The sequence below is a fragment of the Condylostylus longicornis genome, unplaced genomic scaffold (genome assembly GCF_029603195.1).
Source record: "Condylostylus longicornis isolate FDR11 unplaced genomic scaffold, ASM2960319v2 ptg000027l, whole genome shotgun sequence".
Lineage (NCBI taxonomy): Eukaryota > Metazoa > Arthropoda > Insecta > Diptera > Dolichopodidae > Condylostylus > Condylostylus longicornis.
The window spans coordinates 8403057-8427957 of NW_026577996.1; the positions used below are offsets into that span (position 1 = coordinate 8403057).

A 24901-nucleotide genomic window follows, 5' to 3' on the forward strand; every position below is an offset into this window, starting at 1 on the left:
ATGCTATAATATTTTTAATGTATAAACTCCTGAAGATATGCTTTTAAAAAACAAAAAAAAAAAATTATTTTAAAGAAAAAGGAAAAAAAATGTTTTTCTTTGCTCCAAATTTTAAGTAATAAATTAAAAAAAAATGACGAAACACTTTATATTTCTTCGATATTTACAAGGATTTTATATAAATGTTATATTTTCTTTAAAATCATCTCTCTTTGATATAATATGAAATGACATACTGCATGGCACCCGTGTGATAAACAATTTTTTTTTCGTAAATGAAAAGCAAGTAGAAAAAAAAGGACATAACCCTTAATATATTTTTTCTTTCAAATTTTTTGATGCATTTTATATATATATATTTGCATATATATACATATATGCACCGAAATATAAATTTTTTATAAAAATTTTTCAAGATGTTCATTATAGATTCAGAATAGTTTTCAAGTATAATAGATTATTATTATTATTTTAATATCGGAGAATATTTCAAACTTTGTTACCTTATTAAATTTCAGTACGGTTCGGGCTTGAAATTGAAAATTTTATAGTACTTATAATAAAATTTAATATTAATATAAAAATTTAATAATAATTATTGTTTAACTATAAAAAAAATGTGAATTAGTTTAGAAATTGTTAAAAATTAAATTGTATTTTAATTCACTATGTGAATTTGTCTTAAATTATAAAGGTACGGATTCTTGAGAATTTCTTTATAGAATCGAAGATTTCATATATTATATTAAATACAAAAAATAAATTAATAAATATTATTATTTAAAGAATTTCCAAAATTAATTGTAAAAGAATAATCGTTTGAATAATGCTTTGTGAAGTTTAAGTGTTATATTTCATTAAGTTGTAGAATTTTATTGCATAAATTCGCATTTGATGTGCTTTACTTTAAAATTAATATTGTAACTATATTAATCACTAAAAATTAAATAATATGAGTGAATAATGAATTTAAAAATGTAGTACAAATAAATCTTTGTCTTTTTGACCATTAAATATATATAGTGAAATTAAATGAAAATGTTGCAAAAAAATTATAACAAAAAAATCTCCCCCCCATAGTAAATTAGTATTTAATTTTTTATGATTTGAACTATTAAAATAATTGTTTGCAGCTGTAGATAAATAGAATTTTATATTATATATGCATATATACATATAATGTATAAATAAATGTGTATTTGTTATACAACTTGTTGTATATAAAAATAAGGTTACAAATTAATTTACACTCTTTTTTTTGCGTTTTGATTTTGTTCTATATAACAATTTAAATTGAATAAATTTATCAATTTGACAACTTAAATTCATCATTGTACTAAATTTCCATTTTTTTTTTGTGTAGATCATCATTTAAGTATTTTTATTTTTTAGATAAACTTATAATTTACAATGATTATTTTAATATTTTATATTAAGAATGTCATAAATCTTTGTTATAACGTAATAAATCTCATCGTATTAAATTATTTTGTTTAATTAACAAGGAACAATTTAGAACATAGAATTGAAACAAAGCAAATAATGTTATTTTAATTTAGAAAAAACGAGTGTACTGACAAGTCTTTACGGATAATATTAAATTAATAAGTCATTATGTCATTTGAAAAATTACTTAGATTAAGAGGTTCAGTCATTATATTTCAGGGATTTGGGCTCAAATTTTTAGGTGAATGTTACATTAGACAATTTGCTGAAAAAGGAAGGAGAAAATCAATTATCTTATTTAATTTTCGAAATTTTGAATATTATGTTTTGTAAAAGAAATAAGAATATTTAGTACTAATTTTTTAGAACAAAATTTTTTAGTACTAATTTTTAGTACATAATTTTAGTACTAATTTAGCTTTTTTAAATTAAAAGCTAAATTAGTACTAAATCAATTGTATTAGATGTTAGACTTAGTACTAAAATTTCGAAATTTAGTACTAAAAACATTTAGTATTAAAAATTTCACTTAAATATTAAAATACTAAAATTTGTAATTAACAGACTTCTCCACAAACTGCTCTAACAAAAATATATTTGTTAACTCAACTACTACTCTAGATCAAAGAGTAAATATGTACTGCTCTAACTCAACCATCAAAATATAAATTACAAGTTTTATAACAATAAGAATTTGTAAGTTTCCTAAATTTCTCTCTTTCTCCCTCTCCCTATCTTAAACTTTTATTTACATTCGTTCTTTTTTCTCATACAACCTTCACCTTTGTATTGTAATTGGATTCTTTCAATTAGCTTCATGCCACAATTAAATTGTTGTTCTTTTCTGTTTTTTTTTTGGTTTATGGCACTAAAAAATTAATATTTTCATAAAAACACTTTTTTGTTTTACCTTTTTCTCTGGAAAAATTTCGAATATAATTCAGTTACTGTTTTTCTTTTATTGTTTATTTGAGATTTTGCAACGAACCATCATAACTATATCAAATAATTTTTTAATAATAAAAATTAAATATTAATAAGGAAATATGTGAGAGGATGAAAGTAAAATTTAAAGAAGAAAACTAAAGATGAAAATTTTTTTAAGGATGAAATGTTTTGTTTATTTTTGTTTTTTTTTGCGCAAAAATATTTTCAAAAATGTGTTTTTATTTCTTTGGAAATAAAAAAAAGGGAAAACAGACGCCTCTGCATATTTTAAAATAATTTTTATATTTGGTAGTGTCATATTGTGTGTATATGTGTGTGGGCTTTAACGTAAATATTTGATTTATTTTCCACCTCAATTATCATTGTTTTACCTTTAAGAACAAAAAAAAAGAGGAAAATTATAAAATACGAGTATTTTCTTGAAATTTTTAAATTCTTAAAATTTTTATTCAGATTTTTCGCATAACTTTAAAATAAACATTGTTTTATACTGTTAGAACCACAGTATATCATTAGCAATATGGGAATACTGCAATTTTCAACTCCACCACAATTTATTATATTATGGTGGAAATAAGTTTGAAAATATAAATTTTATTTTTTATCTGCATTTCTAAACAACTGTAATTTTATGTATTTTAGTTAGGTTTTTAAGTTACCTAACTACCTACCTTGCCCTGATGACCTTCCGTATCGAAGGGTCTGATAACTTTTCAACATTGCGACTAATTTACTGTCTCGCCTTTGCAACATTTTACATTGAAATGCTGCAAGAGCCCTATTAACTACCCATAACAAACATACTTGCTAGACACTACAGTATTTCATATAGATGCTTTTCTCCTACTGTCAATTTGACAACTATATTTGATTCCAACAATAACCTCATTCATTATTTTTAATTAAAAATTTTAAAGTTGCTAAATATTAAAATACTGAAATATTAAAATTTTTATATTATCCATAACATATTATTGCATATTTATAGGCTAAATTTGAGATAAAAACCATCCGACTACTGAGTACTACTACATCTTATCCTATTTACGTAGATAAAATTGTTTATTTTTAATTTTACGTACTTATAAATAACAACAACAACTATTATAAATGAACTATTATTAAGAGTATTCAAAAAACAAAGAGAGAGAAGAGAAACAAAAAATCAAAACAAAGAGAGATGCTAATCCTATGCGGTTATTGTTTATTTTATTTAAAAAATATATGAAGAGCTTAAAATAAATTTTGGTTTCATAACCCATGAAATACTAAAAATAAACAGTTATTTTTTAAGGATTATTTTAATTTTATTTTGTTTGGCTTTATTCTTCTCTTCATAATATTTTGAAATAAAAAGTGTCAGTAAGTTACTTAAATTCTTTGTCATTTTTTAAATCTGTCTCTATTATATTATATGGGAATAAGAAAATGTACTGCCTTTGAAAATAAATTAAATGTAGAAAAAATTTAAGAAATTCTTCTGTAACTAGTTTAAACTTAAAGAATTCAATCATAATGGTTGAATTCAATTGTGTCGGTTTGGTTGAATTTGCTTCATCTATAAAATATTTATAAATCGTCGAAATGGTATTGAATGAGTTGACCTTAAAAGTAGAAAATAATTTAGAAATTCTAATTAGGTGAAATTTTTTAAAGTCCACTTGTTGTTTATGAACGACTTGTCGAATTTTGAATGCATGTTTAAGTATCTAGGCAATTTTTAGTCAAAATCTTAAAAATTTTTAGCTTCGTAATCGAAAAAAATTTTCTTTCGCAGGCTAGTTTTTTTGGATTTTTCTATTAAAATATTAAAATTTAACAATTTTCAATACGAAATGAAATAAAGATGACCAAATATCCTAATTAAATCTTTAAGCTATTTCAAATAAGTGAAATTTTTTACTAAAAACTTGAATGCATTTCTATATTTCAGGTGAATATTTTCAGGTGATTTTTGTCTATATTTTTTCAATAATATTTTTTTTCTATTTTCAAAATCAATGAGCATATTTTAATAATGGCATAACTTTATTGATGTCAAGGATTTTCTGTATATTCTTTTTTGTTTTCCTACCACATATAATATGTCCATTATACATGTAGCTATTATTTAGGTTACATATAAATATATAACAAATAATAAAATATCTATATATAATATTTAAAAATAATGCAAGAATGCAGTCATCTGTATACCGCAAATGTTAATAGGTCAAGTATATATATATTTTCAATATGAATTCAGATCAATTATATAAGTGTTATATCGAATAAAATTGAATAAAAAAATTATATCTATATATAATATTATACATATTATCTAGTTAGTATATGAAATTCAAAATTTTTATATTGCATAATTGAACAATTTCAACAGATTTTTCATATAATTTCATATAATCTGTTATAAACAATATAAACTGTTATATTGTAAAAATATGCAATATAACATGTACGTAAAATATTTTAACAAAAAATTATTGTCCAAAGATCTTATTGCCATGACGTCTTAATACTAGTTAACAAAAAAAAATTTCTAAACCGGGAGAAATTAAACAGAAAATCTAGCCCTGCTAGATTCCAATAATCTAGCCCTGCGAATGATTCCAATAACCACCTATTTATACTTGTATAACAAATTTTAATTAATAAAGCTAAATTCATTTTTAAATCATAATTTGTTCAAACTTATACACGCTCAGTTAACTTGTAAATGACCTTTTAATAATAAAATATTTTATTCTAAATTTTTATAAATTTTTCGAAAGAAACTTATTAAAATATTTATGCAACTATGAGGCTAAAATACATATACGATAATACATATTGTATATTTATAGAAAATTTTATAAATTCTAAGATAAAATTTTATAAAATTTATTCATAAATGGTTAGAATGATTACTTAGTCCATATTCTTATATAATTCAGTTAATACGCACTTAAGTAGATTATCTAATTAAAGTATATTGAAAAAAAACAAATTGAGGGAAAAATCTAATTTTGAAATATTTTTAGAATTTAAATTATTAATTTTATATTTTGAATAAATTTTTAATAATAATTATTATATTTAGAATAAAACTCAAGGGAAATATTTTAACTAACCATTTTTATAATTTGTGAATAGAGAAAAAATAAAATTAAATAAAAGAAAAGGAATTTTGAGATTCTTGAACAACACTATTGAGTATGGGCAAAAAAAAAATATTAAATTATAAAAAGTTTTCAAAGTTTTTGTGGAAAATTCTTATTTATTTTTTATTTTATGGTAAATTATTCTATAAAAACCAAAAATTTTTTTAATATTCATAATATAATTTATTAAAATAAATTAAAAATTTTTTTTTTTGTCTATTTTTAATTATTTATATGGTTTGTGTCCGGTAAAATGGTTATGTTTATATTGTGTATACAAAAAATTTTAAGATTTTTATGAAGAGAAATTTTTACAAGGGTTGCCAAATATTCGATTTTGAATTCATAACGCTGAACCTAAAAGTTTTCTTTTCGTTTGTTTTTAATTTTTCAAATCGTTCTGAAAACCAAAGTAATTATATGTGCCTTTTAAAATTTAGAAACTACTTAAAATTTGTAAAGATAAATTGAAAATTGCATATTGTTGCAATAGTAGTTTTATTTTTAATTAAGAAAGTCTTAATATATACTAATGCCTCTCACAAAATACTTTAGAGTTGAAAACAAAATTGTCTGGGAATTAAGAGCAAAAATAACATTTAAAAAATAATAGAGAACCGAGAAAAAATACCTGTACATTTACTGTAAAAAATAATTTCTCAAATTTGAATCAAAATTATTCGCATTAATAAAAAATTAAAAAAAAAAAAACTCAATTCAAATTTTTAATTTTGATTTTCTCTTGAAAAATTTTTGATTCTCAATATTATAGTTGCTCAATATTTTACTACATTAAATTGCAACATGCAATTGAGCTCAAAAAATTTGATCCATACAGGGAATATTTCTTTTACACTCCAACCTTTATAATAATGACTGTCTTAAATTTTCTCTTTCAATTCAAAATCAGTCAACAATAATTAGTTTATCACTTGACACTCTCACGAATTTTCAATTGAATTTTTTTTTCAAAATTTTCACCATAATTTACTCTTATATTTAATTCTCTTATTTTTTTTGTTTACTGTTATAAAACAAAACCATTTTATTTATTGTGTTTAATTTTATTGCAATTTTTTTTTTCACAATTAATTTTTTTAATTGAAATATTTCAAAACTTTTCGATTGTATTGAAATTTTAAAATATTTTTTTCTCTATTTTAAAGAAAATTTTCTATTCAAAAGCAAAATATTACAGTATATGTGCTTTTTAAAATTATACAAGATTTCATTTAAATTTTGCATATTTTCCGCTAGGTTTACACATACATTTATAATTTTAAATAAATTTTTATATATTTATATACATATAAATAAAAACCATATTGGATTACAACATACTTATATAAATATTATGTAAACACGTGTGTACCATTCTCATGCCAAATCACATATTATTATGGGTAGTAATTTTTTGTTTTTTTTTCTTATTTCTGAAATCTGAAAATTTTATAAGGAACCCAAGATAAAGAATATAAGTTCAACTTACATACATAAACAACAACCAAAAATAATAAGAAAATAGAAGCTTCTTCATATTAATAAAGAGAATATAATTTTTGATATTTAAAAAAAAAAAGGAAAAGAAAAAAAAAATTTTTTTTTTGATAATAAAATTTGTCCTTTTTGTTTTTTGGTTTTTTTTTTCACTCTTGGCACAATGTGCTTTTGAAAAGTTTTCCGTTTAAATGCACATAATCTTCTATATAAACACAAATATTTTTATATAATATGGGGTATTATGTGTTTTTTTTGTGAATTTTGTATGAGCATTATGAACATAAGTGCTTTTAAATACACACATACATAAATTTTTCTTTAAATTTCTCATCCATGTAATGTGATTTCAAAGCAGTTTATTTTTATCATTTTTAATATGAAAATTTTCATAATTTATTTTCAAATATTTTATAAAATGCTTCTCCAAAGTAATTAAGATGAACAAAAAATTTATGTGTATATATACTTATATATTATACATGTGTATATGATTTATTTTTTTTTTGTACTTATTTATTTTATATTTATATGATATACAGTTGAACTAAATTATAATATGGTATTTTTTTTTTTCTTCAGCTTATTGGAAATTTTTGATTGGATGAGAATGAAAATAAAAGATGAAATTATATGTAGAATGTATAAAATGTTTCTGGAAAGATTATTATGTGGAGTATCTTATAGTTGCTAAGCTTTAATTGTAAAAAAAAAAATTTATTTGAACTGAATTGAATTTTTGGTATTTTAGCCATTCAGAAATATTGTTATACGTCGAATTATAATTGTATATATTCATTTAATTTTGATATTATCCATTTTTATGGTACAAATATTTTGTATTGTTGTCCTCAACATATTATTAAAATTTTTCGTTGATTGAACATTAAATAGGTGATATATATAGAAATTCTATGTACAGGCCGAAATATCTAAGACAGCATAGGGAAGCAAATTAAATTATGCTGGCACAAAATGAAGGCAAACAATTCAATTAATAAAAAAAATTGTATTGGAGCAGAAATTTTTCAAAATCAAATTTTATGTTCGAAAAAATTTTTAGTACAATTGAGAAAATGTTAAAATGGTCAAATCAAAATGACAAAAATACCATACTGGAAAAAAAAAATATACGAAATTATTTTTTGAGAAAATACACTATTCTTTCGAAATTCTGACTAAAATTGTGAAAAGTGTTATATTATAGAAACTTAACCGAACCGAATTTTAATTATTTAATAAAAAATGTCAATCAAAATTCGATTTACGTTTAAGCCGTTTAAATTTTTCCAAAATTTACTTTAGTTTTAATTTTCATAATTTCTTATTCTCTCTTAGTAATTACGTCTGATATTACTCGTAGTATGGGATGTACCATATAGACGTGTAAATAATTTTATGCTTTTGTTAAATAATATTATGGTCCCATATAATGATGATGGTCCCTAAAAGTTAGTTCTTTCTATCTCCTATAGTTACTTTTTTTTTTGTTTTAAATTTAATATCCATTCTATTATATCAAGTGTATCATATGAATATTATATTTATATAAATACTTAAATATATTTCTGTATAACAATAACTTTCGTTAAAATAAATTATATTAAGTATGTATATTTTCATTATAACCTACAAAATATAATAATACAAAGTATATTATTAAAAGTATATTTTATATTTTTATATATACAATTAAAATATTTAACTTTTATATTTTGTAGTAAAATAAAGCATAATGTAGTATAACAAAAAATATATATAATAAGTTTAAGGAAAAATTATAAAAAAATCTTATAGTCATTATCATTGAATAGCTGTGGAGAAGAGCAAGAAAAATATTGAAATATTTTAAATTTACAATGATAGTGTAAAAAAAATAATATATGTATATAATATTATATAATAATAACAATAGTATATATAATAGTAGCAGTAGTAGAGCAACAACAGGAAAATATAAAGTAGTATAGCTATTATACTACAATAATTAAATAGTTTGTGTTCTAATAAAGTTTATTTTTATACAAGGAATATACCATTTTCAGGATATAAAAATTTCTTATTACATTAACTTAAAAATTAAATTTTTTTTTTTGATTTAATGTGATTAATTTAGGAAAATAAATATTTTTATAGAGCACTGAAGAGTACTTTGAATAAAAAAACCGAAGAAATAAATTCTTATATAAGTGTATAATATTATTTTATAAATGAAAGACTTCTTCTTTCGATTAATTGGGCTATATACTTAAGATTTTTGATTATAATAGGGTAAAATTTATTCTAGTTTAAAAGTGAGTTTTATAATTTAAATTGCAAATGAAATACAATACCTTATGTACTAATATGTATGTAAAGACTGTTATAACTGTTATACAGAATAACATATAATAACTGTTATAACTGTTATAACTGTTATACAAAACTTTTCCAAATCCAGTTGTGTAAAGAAAATTTATAATACTTTTAGAATTGTCTGTTTTCAAGTTAATTTTCTATTCTATATTAAAAAAAATATTTCCTATTTCTATTCTAAAAGGTTGAGTAAAACTCTATAAAGTGAGTCACATTAAGAACTTCGTCTAATTTTGTGATTAACAACAAATATTGTTGTAGTTGACTAAATAGTTTTGTCATATACAAAACTGTTATACTAAACTTTTATGTCCTTTCCATATTATACACCCTTACTATTAAGCATTGATAAGAATTAAACTTTTGTCCTATTTCAAGAAAATAAAAAAAAAAACTTTTATTTTTTACATATAATTTTTATATAACACATATCTTTTAGAGGAAAAATGATTTAGAAATCAAAAAACTAAAAAAAAAATTTTTTTTTCATAAATTTCATATTGTATAATATTAAAGTTATTGTCTCTTATCTATGAACATATGTAACTCCTATCCTATACAAAATTTAGAAAAAAAATAATAAGAAAAATAAAATTATGAAAAGTATTATCCTATTTTGAAAAAGGATCCTTTCTTTATTTTTTTTTTATCTTGTATAATATTTAATATTACACTTCAAAATATAATAGAAAAGAAGAAGAAGATAAAAAATATCACATGTAATGGCACGTGTCATTCACAATGTACTATATTTTGAATATGAACCAGACAACAGAAAAAAAAGGGGACACAAAAAAAAAAGAGGCATCTTTTATTGTTTGTTACATGTAAAAGAAGCACACACCCAATATGTGTGTACACTATACTCTGTATACCTATATATATATATACCATTTGTTTTATACTTATATAATATTTGACATTCTCTTAAATATTTTTCTCTATAATATTAAAAAACAAAATGCTCTTTCTTTGACATTGTTTCAAGATAAGCATTATATTATGTTGGTATAACAATACTGAAATTATATGTAACTTAAAGACATATAAAACAAAAGCTACGCATAGTATAACATTATAGATCTAAATTTTGCTATATATCTTTCATCTTTATGTTTTATATTGTTAAAGTAAAAAATTTATTAAAATTAATTTCCTCTTGAATTTAATTATAATTCTATATATAACAATAAAAATTTAAAAGAATATTATAAAACAAATTTTCATTTTATCCTTTTATATTTTATAACAATCAATTATTTGAATTTTAATATTATTAAATTTTATGTTTTTCTAAATTCTAATATTTTATGTACGAGTATATGTATGGTATGTACACAAAATAAAAGTTAATAATTGTTACTTTATACATTAAAAAGTTTTCAAAACTATTTTATTTTATATTCAAAGATCTTCAAAAAATTTTATTGAATATTTTCGAGAAAAAATTAGATAATAATTTTAAATTATTGTTGTCTTTTTAGAAACACAAAATAAAGGATATTAAAAAGTCTTAAAGTATTTATAAAGTATTAAAGAACTTTATTATATATTAAGACTTTGTCATACTTATTATATATGTATATTGCGTTCTTTAAATGTAAAAAAATTTACTAAATTGTTATACTGTTAATATTATATGATTTTAAAATAATATAATTTAATTTTATACAAAAAATATTATAGAAAATTTGTTAACTTTAATAATATAATAGAATTTTTCCATTATAAATATATTTATCAATACTGTTATACATATACATTCATGTATAATATTATTATGTACATTTTTATACACTGCTACGCATTTGAAATTTAAAAAAATATTTTATAAAATTTCAAGAAAATATTTTTATAAAATTATTCAAAATTCTTTAATATACACGTATAAGTAATATAGTATAACACAGCTACATACGAGTACTTATAAAAATTATTAGAGAAATTTTTACAAAATATTAATATTTTTGTAATTGCTAATATTTTGAAATATTTACAAAATTTAGATTTTTATAGACGGGTTTTTTTATAAACATGCTATGTATAACAGTTATATGAACTGTTATACAAACCGTTTTTTAAAATTAAATATTGTATATTATCTTTTAGACTTTTCCACAAAACTGTTATACAAACTGTTATACAAACTGTTATACACGCAATTTATTGAAAAAAAAAATTCTTGAAGTAAATTGTGCTAATGAATTTTTACCTAAATTTTTTGAAACTAACGATTAGTTATTAAATACATTTAAATAATTTTATATCTAATTTTGAAAATTTTCTTCATATTTACTTGTATACACATTATTATTATGGTGAAGGTATTAAAATAAGTTTGCTATAAAATACAATAAAAAAAAGAATATTATTATAGTTTTGCTACAAATTAAAAGAACGTCAATCATTTTATTTAATATTATCATTTTGGTTGAAATAACAAAAACATGAAAAAAAAATAAGCTTAATTTATTACTATAGTGTATAAAATATTTATTGTGGTTATGGTGGTTTTTCTTTTTCTGTTTTTTCTTTTTTTCTATTAAATAAAAATCACAATTTTAGAATTAAAAATTTGTCATTTCAAAAATTTAATTATTAAAATTTTCATTGCAATTGCATATTATACACACATTTTATAATTAATTATTCACAATAATTATTGAAATTTACAAAAAAAAAAAAAACAAAAATTAATTTTTCTTTCTTTCACATTGATTCTAAGCTTTTCTCTATTAAAAAAAATTCATTACAAAAAAATTTCATTGTTTCTAAATTCAAAATTAATTTTATATTTTGGTATTTGTTTTAAATTTTTCATTTTATTTTTCTATTTTTATTAATTTTCTTGATTTTAAAAAAATGAACAATAAAAAAAAAAACCATAATATTTACTTTAATTCTTATTATATAATTTTCTTTTTTTTTCTTTTTTTTTTCTTTCATTTCGTTGTTTTTTTTTCGAAAATATGGAAAAATTTTTTTGTATTACGTTTTCAAAAAAAAAAAAAAAATATTCAAATACAAAATATTAATTGCAAAATACAACAAATTGAATAAAACTAAATGAATGCTGCTGCAATAATTTAAAAAAAAATTGAAAATATCACGCATTGTTTTCTAATTTTGAACAAATAAAATTGCAAAATCATAATTGTTGCAATCTGTAAAATATATACTCTTCATATTATTAACAAAATTATTGAATTTATTGTAAAAAATCAAAAATAAATCACAATTCGATTTTAAAATAAAAAAATTCTCAATACAAAAAAAAATTAATTTAATTTTACACTTTACAATTTATTATTCGAATTTGTTTGCACTCTCAATATGTTAAAAAAATCTATCAAAATCTATATGTATATTTATATATATAAAAAATTCGCCAAATTAATAATTAAAAAACATTCACACATTTCTGTGCATTATGCATCAACAAAAAAATTTTATTGCCTGCCTTGCCATTTTCTATTCAAATTTACAAAAATATAAAATATTTTTTTTTTTATATTTTAATGTCTGTCATTTTTTATTAAATACTAAATGTTATATAAAATAATTTACTCCCATATACAATAAAACCATATAAATAATTGAAAATATTAGGTTATACAAGAATAAAACCACAATATAACAGCTGATCTCTTTTCTATACTATTTGATATACAATTATATCAAAGTATATCAAAAAATAATTTGTTATACCACTTTGTAATTATTCTGAGTTTTACCTATAGATTTCTCATTTAAAATTCACGTATATATACTTATGTACATGCAACATGAACAATATATAAGTCAAATATAGTTTCCAAATAAAATTTATATAATAAATTTATTTCCATATAATATACAAGCATTTAAAATTAATATTCAAAAAATTTAAAATTAAAAATATTCGCGTCAAAAAAAAATAAAAAAAAAAATTTACACAACAAAAAATTTAAGTTAAAAAAAGAAAACAGAATTACGAGTAGATAAAAATGCCACAAAAATCTGAAGGTGGTTATGTATCATTGGGTAATGTTGGCCCAAAAAGTGTATATAATGCAACAACAGAACCAAATGGACCACCATCTGTATTTGAATCAGTAAAACGTGCAATCGGTCAAGTTGTCGGTAATACAAATAATAATACAAATAATTTTAATGGCAGTTCAATGGATACTGCCCTATTGGGAATACATGATGGAGAACAACCGATTATTGTTTCAGCAAGGTAAGGTTAATTGTGTATATATATATACAATTATATTATATATATAATTGTTTTTTAAATTACGCTAAAAAATTTTATAATTTTAAATATAGCTTCTTTTTATCTATAATTCTACTTGTACTCTCCTCTTTTTAATTATCATTTTTATAATTATGGAAAATTTACGATATTGAATTTTATAAATAGAAATTGAATAATTTTTATTAATTATTTTTATTATTTGTTTGGTTGTGGGTATTATTATATATATTTTTATATATTAAAATATGAAATTATATTACAATAAATATTTGTATAGTTTTGTACACTTGATTTAAAATGAAATTATAAATATTTTCTCAAAAGCCCTGCCTAAATTGGAATATTGCGATATTGAAAATTTATGAAAACTATGACCGCAATATTCTAGATGTTTTCATATACAGTGAGAATTGTAGGTATACATATAAGTGGGATTCTTGAATTTTAGCCTTTAAATATTTTAGTTGACCGTAAAAATATAATAGGTATAGTAGGTATTGTTGAACACCTACAAAAATATTTGCTCATTCGTTAAGAGCTTCTCGCTGAAACAGTCAAAATATCAAAAAAAACAATATTCTGTTTTCGGCATGGTATACTCCATCAAGTCAACATTTTCAGTAATACTAATAATATTTTCTTATACGTAAGAGTATTCTCTTCAGAAGGACATTATTATTAAAAATAAATTAATTATTTTCAATATAAAATTTAAAAAAAAAAAAATTTATTTAATTTTTCAAATACACCTAAAACACCTTTTGCACAATTTACCAAAAATTGTAAACCTCATATAAAACGCAAAATTCTGGAACAAAATAACTTAAGGATATTTTTTTAAAAATAATTTTTTTTATGCTTACTTTATGATTGTCAAGTACAAAGAAAATAAAAAAAAATATGATGTGGTCAGCACATAACCGACCGCAATGTGTATTGTCTAGTTAAGTGAAAGTGTTACAGAATATTATAAAAATGTCTGTTAAATACTTCTTTCCAATTTTTAGGACATTAGTAAGCTTATAGTTAACATACCTAGAAAAATGTAAATTTGGCTCTTAGTAGAGTTTCTCTTTGTGCTACCCGAATTCCCTGAAATGCTCGCCAGTTAATTTCGGTAACAACCAGAACTCAAATATCAAATTTCAAGAAACTCCATCAATTCGTTCCGTAAATATGGTGAAAAATGTAAAATCGGCCCGCAGATCAGTTTTCGAGCCCTGATCTTTCCAAAAAATTTACATGTTCATTGTTTTAATACAAGGAATTTATATATTAAATTTCAATGAAATCGGTTGATTATTTCTCTTTATATACACAAAAATGTATATTTAGCCCGTAGTAAACGTCCAGTTGCTGACGCCTGATTTCTTCCAAAAGCTAGGAGGTTTCATCGCCGGTAGAGCAAAACTTATATATGAAATTTCAAGTAAATCGGTTGAATATGTTCTTCAATATGCTCAAAAATGTAAAACAGGCCCGCTAAAAAGTGCAGTTCCCGAGGCCTGATATATACCAAAAGTTGATCGATCCGTGCCATCTTGGAAATAAACTTACATATAAAATTTCATCAAAATCGGTTTAGCCGAACTTGAGATACACGCGTGCACACACAGACCGACAGACCAACAGACGGACAGACCGACAGACCGACAGACCCACAGACCGACAGGTTGCTAAAAATAGTTTATTTACACTTCCCTACTATGGAGAAGTACGTTCCCACCGAAAACTCGATATGCAAAATTTGTTGCCATCACATAACCTACCTTGTTTACACAATACGGTCGGTAAAAATTGAGGGAAAAAATTAAGCTAATAAATGTCAGTTTATATGTGAATTACAATATATATATTATACGCATATTATAAATATTTATAATTATAATAACCCCAGCAAATTTTTCCATATACACATGTACACATTACATAAATATTCACTGAACCTTATTTATATTAACCTCTCTGATGAAGATTTCTTTTTCATACATACTGTGTACGCATGCATAATGTGAAATTAGTGCGTGAAATTATTTTTAAATAATATTTTTAAGGTTGAGATTCATATAGCTATAAGGTATTAAGAATAATGTTAAGGGGGTGGGGTGAGAGTGAAATGTGTATTTAACGTAGTGTGCGAGTAAAAATTAATTTTATATGAAAATGGCGCCGTAAAATATGCAAATTTTTTTAATTTTATTAAAATATTCACAAATATGTTCAATATTTTTTAAAAATTTCTTTTAGATTTTGTTTTTTAGCAAAAGTTAAGATTTTCGAACACTATTTTCTAGAAAGAAGAAATTTGATTTTAGAATCCTGAATTTTATATGCCTAAAAATTTAAAATGTCGAACAATCTGGCTATCAATAGTACAATTTGCTCTATATTCCTTGAAATTTTTAAAACTACCATCAATTACATAAGAAATGTTCTCAGAAATTGAAAGAGGATCGCAATTATTGTCCTTTTCATTTAAACGCACATATGTTATGTTATATTTATATATAAACTTTATATAATAATTTTCAAAAATCTAAAATTAAAAAAACAAATCTTAAAAAATTGAAATCGTAAATTCATGGTTTTCTTTACACAATAATTTTCTTTGAAAAAAGGATAGGTTAAATATCCTTTTTACTTTTTCTCTCAAATTTTTCCCCCTAATTTTTTATTTTCTATTTCTATAATTATAAATACTTAATGAAGTGATAAATTTGTTTGTATACATGTAAGTTTGTATGTAATTCTCTTCTTAAAAAATTATCTGACAGACATTTAATTTCAATTTTGTTTTTTACTTCAAAAACAAAAAAACAAAAAAAAAAATTTAATCAAGTGAAAAATTTTCCTTCAAAATATTTTATTTTTCCTTTTAAGAGAAAATTAAAAAAAAAAATTTAACAAAGAAAAATATTTTTTTTTTAATTTATTTTTAATTTTTTTTTTTTTTGCTTCGAAAGAATTTTTGTAAAATATTGAATGGGTGGGTGGGAGTCCTAAATATTTTAAGTTTTTTTTTTTTGTATTTGAAATACGCCATATTGTTTATTATTTCTTATTGTTCTTATTTATTATAGTGTTGTCTAATAGGATAATAAATAGTAAATATACCGTAATTAACAAAAATAAAACAAAAGAAAAAAATATTTAAGTGATGAATTTATGCACCATTTTATTTTCACTATTTTATAAATTATTTATTTTGAAATCAAATATCGAAGAAATCTTATTCGAGGAGCGTTTTAGTTAATTTATCAAAAAAAAAGGATATCAATTTTTTTGTTTCTAAAATATTAAGATGGTGGCGAATGTTTTTTTATTATTTTAGAAAAAAATTTTGAAAATTTATCGTTTCTATATATAAAACTAATATTAAGTTGGAGTTAATTCTACGGGTGCTACATTGTATAACAGTTGTACAGAAATTATGTTAAATTATTCGATTTTCTAATTTGAATTTGAATTCAATATTGATTAACATTGTATAACAGTTGTGCATAAATTATGTTAAGTTATTCGATTTTCTAATTTGAATTTAAATTCAATATTGATTAACATTGTATAATAGTTATCTATAAATTATGTTCAATTACTCGATTGTCTAGTTTGAATTTAATTCAATATTGATTAACATTGTATAACAGTTATACGTAAATTATGTTAAATTATTCGATTTTCTAATTTGAATTTAAATTCAATATTGATTAAAATTGTATAACAGTTATCTATAAATTATGTTCAATTACTCGATTGTCTAGTTTGAATTTAATTCAATATTGATTAACATTGTATAACAGTTATACGTAAATTATGTTAAATTATTCGATTTTCTAATTTGAATTTTAATTCAATATTGATTAACATTGTATAACAGTTATCTATAAATTATGTTCAATTACTCGATTGTCTAGTTTGAATTTAATTCAATATTGATTAACGTTGTATAACAGTTATACGTAAATTATGTTAAATTATTCGATTTTCTAATTTGAATTTAAATTCAATATTGATTAAAATTGTATAACAGTTATCTATAAATTATGTTCAATTACTCGATTGTCTAGTTTGAATTTAATTCAATATTGATTAACGTTGTATAACAGTTATACGTAAATTATGTTAAATTATTCGATTTTCTAATTTGAATTTAAATTCAATATTGATTAAAATTGTATAACAGTTATACGTAAATTATACTATATTTATAACAGATACACATAATTTACGTATAATTCAATGGTAATTAACTCCTCTTGGGCACATTTTCTTTTTTTCGGAACTTTTACTTTCAATTGAAATTTATATAAATTTCAACAAATTATGTTTTATTTTTTATTTTAAGATATATCAGTATTCAGCAGCCCAAGTGTACTAACTCAAAAATTTATGATTTTTTAGGTTTGAAGATTATTAAAAAATTCATATATTTATCTATTAATTAGCATAGAACACTTCAAAGTAAGTCTCAAATTTAACATCTATTTTATAATTTTTATGATGAAATTGAAAAAACAGTTTTTCACCACTATATATTTTTTCTTATAACCTATACTCACCACGATATTTTTCACAATGTTTTCGGAATAAACTTACACTCAATTTCATGGTGATTATTACAATTAATTTCAATATTAAATACCGTTTACTTTATGACTTATGATTAAATTATAAAATGTTTTATGAAAATATTAAAATGTCAAAGTCTTTGTTAAATATTTAAATAAATGAAATTTTTACTGTAAACTTAAAATAAATGACAAAATTTAATTCTTAAATTCAATAAAATTCTGATAAAATATTCGTGAAAACTAAATGTCAAAATTTACATATATATATATATATATGTACCCACTCTTAAACATTATTGACATCTAAACATTTTTATCATTTTACTGTTTCCTTAATTCTTATATAGAGTTAAGATCGAATATTTTTTTCCTTATATTTTTCCATTATTATTTTTGAGTATTTAATTGTGAATAAATTAAATTATATTTGAATCTTTTTAAAACAAAAAAATATTTATGACATTTTATTTACGCACCCTGTATACATATATATATGTACATACTTTTATATTTACAGTAATATTTTTATGTACATATACATAATAATGAAAAAAGTATTTAAGTCAAAAGATAAATATAATATTAAGTGAACTTAATATTTGAATTTTTTAAAAGAATTTCTCCAAAAAAAAAAACAAAAAAGGGTCTGAATATTCATAACAAATTCAAGTGGGAAAGATAACGTATATTTTAATATTTACATACATTCTCATTATAATGTTATACAAACACACATATACTTCAGCTGTATATATTGTACGTTCCTAAATACATAGTACAAATAAAATTTAATATTGCAAAAAAATAAACAAACAAACGTGTATGGTACGTAAAATGAAATAGAAAGAAAAATGAAAACGGAGGCCTTAGGAACAATTTAAAAGTAACATCAATCATATCTTCTTCACGGTACTGCTTTTTTTTCAAAAATTTTATACATATATATAAAATATTATTCCTCAACAATATTATGTAAAAGATTTTTCAATATTAAGTAGTGTTAAAGCGCTTACAGAAATATTCCAAATTAATTAAGGTCCAAAATTTTACTCGGCAATTAATAGTTTTTACTGAATGAAAATTGTTAAAGATTTTAACCGAAATTCATGAATAGTGTTAAAATCAAAATTGCTAAACAATTAATTACCAAACTTTCTTTAAGTGAAAATGCTTTAAATCTCACAATATATGTAGGTAGAGCTTTGTTCATTCACCTTATTTGTAAAATAAAAAAATATTGTAGAAAATGTTACAAGTTGGTGTATGAGAGAACAACTTTTAAATTTCAAATTTAAGAAAATAGAAGAGAAAATAATATAAATTGTAATATTGTGAGAGGATGAGAGAAAAAAAAACAATAATAATTTTGGGTCAATATTCTCACTAACCACTGAAAATTTCCTGTATTTTTTATTTTACAAGCAAAAATTTAAGAAATGAGAGAAATTATCCACAAGAGAACAACATCATTGTCAACTAGAAACAATATCGTTAGTCTGTGTGTGTAAGTCAGTGTAAAAACAGCGCCACAACAATACAATAGGTGCCTTACACTTATTTGTCACTCACCTCTGTATTTCTCTTTTTCATGTAAATAAGACCAAAATTTTGCTCAATAAACAAAATTTTTTTTTCTCTCTTTCAAAAATTCACCAAATTTTTTGAAAATTTTCATAAATTTAAAAAAATTTCACCAATTTTTCAAAAATTTCTCGTAAATACGCACATTATGGCATTTAACACTGACAGATTTCTCACAGTGTACATTTTTTATTTTATTCAATAACTTTTGAGAGATTATAACACTTTTTTTACTTAAGTGTTATAAATATTACTATTACAATTTAAAATTATAAATATTACATTTTATATATTTTTTAAACTCGCATACCATACTGAAAAACTCTTGGAAAACCAAAAACAAAATGGAGGAAGATAAAAGAGTAGAAAGAGAATTTTAAGAAGCCTAAAGTTCATCTTTAATTTTTTATATTTTTTTATTTAATTTTTAAACTCTTTTCCTTTTTTTCTACATATTATATTTTCTCGTTAACGAAAGGATAACAAAAAAATATTCCGTATAAATGCTACGAGAATATAAAAAAAAATTTTTCTCTTTTGCATTTTACGATCCTTAAATTAAAACATGAGTGGAGCACAAACAAAAAAATGAGAAACGAAAATACAAAAAAAAAATAAAGTAAATAAATATATGAAAAAATTATAAATACATACATACACACACAAATATACAAGAATAAAATAAGAATACGAAAAGAATGTGTAATTATCCTGGTTAGGATAACTGTGTGTTTTTTTTTTCACTTTTTTTTTTTTTTTAAATGCGGATTTATCATAAAAATAATAAAAAAAAATAAAGGTTTTTATAAATAATCCTTCAACTCTTGACATGAAATAAATGATGAAATCTCATATAGACAATGATATACGGGGTATAGATATAATATCGTAAAATTATATTCCTTTTTTCCATAATACACACAGACAGAAAAGATTAAAATTTACCCTAAAAATAAAAAAAAAGAAAAATTGAAAAATTACTTATTAGACCTATTATAATCGTAAATTCAGAATTACTAAGGTTAATATCAAGAGATTTTTGAGGCAATCGGAACCCCATCCACACTAAATGGTATAAGAACGTAAGGAAAATGTTAGATAATTGCAAATAAAAAATGCGATAACTAAATAATTTCAGTTTTTGTTTGGCATTGATTGAAAAGATTGTGACGGACATTGTTAAAACAAAATTAATATAAGTGATAAGCCAACGGGGATTCCTAAAATTTACCATGAAATTTGAGAATAATTTTGAGCGTTGTAATAGAAGGCTATTCCTTATAATACCGTAAATCGCATTGTCTTTTATACAATCCCAAATTTATACAATCACAGCCAAATTTCAAACATGATATTTCAGCTATTATATTGGTTCATAATGCATTTTTAGTTCATCAGCCATGCAGAAGTGAACGATTGAACATTTTTCATTAACATAAAGTTTAATAATTATTAATTACGATAAAAATTTTGCCCTATAAAGAATTTTTAATAAATAATTTTCGTTGTAAAATTTATCTAGCTTCACATTTAGCAAAGTTCCAAACCGATTTTTTATAGAAATTATAAAAGATTTGGCGCTGTCCCTTTTTTTAAGGATATCTTGCAATTTTTTAAATTCAATGCTGTAGCTTATGATTTACTATTTCCTATCAAAATGAAGTAAAAACTCAATTTTCCAATAATTTATAATAAATTTTCACATTTTCCTTATCAATATTTTTCCATAAACGCAAAATAAAATTATTTTGTTCTTCCGCCCAAAAAATATAGGGGGTTATAACGATGAACGAATTGAATACAATTTAAAAAATTCGAATTTTTTGAAAAATTTTTTTGCACATATTAATAAAATATATAGGAAAAGGAAAATAAATAAAAATTTTGAAAAATGTTGAAAGAAATAATAATAAAATTAAAAAAAAAGGGAGGAAATAGAAAATGACTTGTCTATAGAAAGGAAGGAAATTGATGGGAGTGACTAAAGGAAGTAAAGGGTTAACATATAAATGACGCATTAGAGTATTTCCTTCCCTCTGTTCTCCACACCCTTACACCCTTTACGGATATTATTCTTTACTTTACATTCTCTTTTTATTTTTATTCTCTTATACCTTTTCTTTTTTTTGTTTTTTTTAAAAATTGCTCTTCAAAATCCATTATGACGAAATGGTATTAACGACTTTTTAATTATAAAGAGTTTTATTTCTCATTTTTTATTTATTTATTCATTTTTTTTTTGTTGTTTTCTCCATCTGTTTTTGTTCTGTTTCCTTTTGTTTCTATTTTGTTGTTGCTTCTACTGTACAGTACTGAATTTTCTTCTATGTTATTTTTTTCCATTCCACTTATAAAAGAAAAGGTTATTATGGTAAAATTAATAAGAAAAATCCCTTCTGTACGCGATCCAAAATAACGTTTGTAATATTTTATAATTTATAAGATGGTGAAGAGCGAAAAAAAAGCAAAATATGAACGCAAAAAAGAATTAATTAAAAATTCATAAAAAAACCCCCCTTATCCTTTTTATATCCTCTTTTTTAAAGGGAGAAATTTAGAAAAAATCGTAAATTTAAATTGTCTTTAATCACACATTTAAGAATATAGTAAATTTTTGAGGGTGTTAATTTTGAGTCATCATTCTTCTACAAAGTCATAATTTTTTATAGGACAATGTTTGAAGATTGTTGTGCTCATATTTAAAATGCAATTGAAATTCATTCCTAAAATATTCAATTTTTCAATCGCATTGCATATAATAAGAAAGGTTATGTGAAGACATCAAATTTCTGATGTCGAGTTTTTGGTGGGAACTCCATTTTTCCAGTAGACAAAAGCATAAATAAACTATTTTAAGGAAGATGCCGGTCTATCTGCTTGTCGTTCTGTGTGTCCACGCTAGTAATGTATTTCTAGTTAAGCTAAAATGATTTTAATGAAATTTCATACATATATGAGTTTATGAAGCTGTGTCATGGAACCATAAACTTTTGGAATGTATCAGGGCTCGGAAACTGGACTTTTTTGCGGGACGATTTTACATTTTTGCATAAAACTTGATATTTAAATTTGAGGTTCTAATACAAAATAATTAACAATAATATCGGATGGTACCTCAAGCACAATGCTATTCTAATTCTTGTTATGTAATTCATTAGTTGTTATACTCTGAGCTGTGGAATTTTTATGTTGATAATCACTCATACTTATACCTCACATCCATGTTAAGAACTATATGAAAACAATATTGTATAGGGAATAGTTCGAAAAAATATTAAAATGTTTTTGTTCAAATGTATGTTTGTTTATAACATCGAGGTTACGACAAAACTTTTGTTGTTTTTTTTCATTTTTTACACCATTATTGTCATTTTCTATTCATTTTCTATTCATTTATTAATATTTTTCTACTTTTCCATAAATATTAAAGGTAGAGAATAAAAATGAGAAAATTATAATTTAAATTGTGTATTTAACATATTTGTGTTCATTTCTATTTCGAATGCACAAAACACTCTTTATTTTCATATTATTTATGTTAAGATGACCTTGAATTACCCCTTTTCTTTTTTCATTTTCTTAAGTATTGTTTTTAACCATTTCTATTCAATTCCTTAGATATTTTTTTAAATTACACTTATAATTCATTTCTCTTTTCATATCTCTCTTTACTTTTACACTCCTTCCTCTATTTTCTCTTACTTAATAAATATTCTTACCCCTATTTTTGAGTTGTTTTCCTCTTTAACTATTAGTTTTTTGTTGTTTTTGTTTTCTTATTATTCTTAAATTTTATCCATTTTTGATGGAAATAATAAATCAAAGTATAAAAATGTCGTATTCTAAAATATTCATACGTAAACAGAATTCAAAAAGTGTTATACGTGATTATAGTATTGAATGATTTTAGTTTTGAATTTTTGAAAATTATTGTAAAATTCAATGGATTTATTTGAAGATGAAATAAGAAATTTGAAATTTATGCAAGAAAATTATGTGCTCCATGACATTTCAATTCAAAAGAAACAGTTAGTTAGAAAATTATTCAAGTTATTCATACTTATTCAAAAGGCCAATTTGTTATAGCAATATTAAGTTGTTGCTCAGGAAATTTTTTCATACTCATAAACAATATTATTGATTTAAAATAGATGGGAGTAAAATGAACATATTTCATATATATATTTCACTAACATTTCTCAATAACTTGAATAAAACATAATAAGAGTGTCAATATAAATAAGAGTATGAGAATCAAGTGAGAGTCTCATTAAATAAAAAGAGTTATAATCATTACTGACAATTTGCGAGTAATATTCTATTTATCGGGAAATTAGGCCATCTTGCGGAATCGAGTCTGAAAATCGTAAATTATGCGAAATTTTTGGGAAATGCAGTTTTAAATTTATCACAATTATTATATTCTAATGTTAACAAATCTTTATCGGTCACCTTTATTCAATCGTCATATGAGAGCAGTTATTAATGAGCAAACACTTTGTATATCACACGTTCTTCCACGCGAGTATTTAATTCAATTCTATTTCATATTGAATCGATAATATATGAGATATGTGAACAATATTTTGTATAACACATACATATATTTATAATAAATTTCAATTTATACCCGATTCTTTGATTTAAAAATAAAATTTACCTTTATATACATCTATTTTTACTCATTTTTTTTTACTTTTATATTGAAATCATGGGTATGCGAGGATAATGTTTATATAATATTGTATTTTATTATTATACATAGTTATAAAAGTTAACAAATTCTCAAGTGAATCTCTATAACTGTTAGATAAGTATATAAAATGTTGGAGAAAAAAGAATAAGATCAAGAGAACACATTTAAAAATAAGAAAAAATAAAAAATCAAAATATATTTGAGTAGTGAATGATTGAAGTATTTCAAGGTAAATGACGTTTTTGGGTGGTTGATTTCATTCTTAAACTACATACATACATATACATATATATCGAATACGAATATATAATTATATAATGTTGAAAATAAAAAAAATTCAAGAGGAAATATTATAAAGGAAGAAGAAAAAATGAAAATAAAATTGACTTTTTCGAGTGGTCCTTTTTCAAGTTTGCAAAAGCTTTTG

At 21.9% G+C, this 24901-nt stretch overlaps 1 protein-coding gene across 13 annotated transcripts in view; it reads left to right on the top strand.

Moving 5' to 3' along the window:
- LOC129607239 (protein NDRG3) overlaps positions 1-24901 on the top strand; it is a 172204-nt gene that overhangs the window by 62591 nt on the left and 84712 nt on the right. For all 13 annotated transcript variants that reach the window (XM_055518089.1, XM_055518080.1, XM_055518081.1 and 10 more), the window contains exon 3: positions 12993-13605. In XM_055518089.1, coding sequence (XP_055374064.1) covers positions 13370-13605 — 236 coding nt within the window. In that variant the 5' untranslated portion in view covers positions 12993-13369. The remainder of the gene's footprint in view (positions 1-12992; positions 13606-24901) is intronic.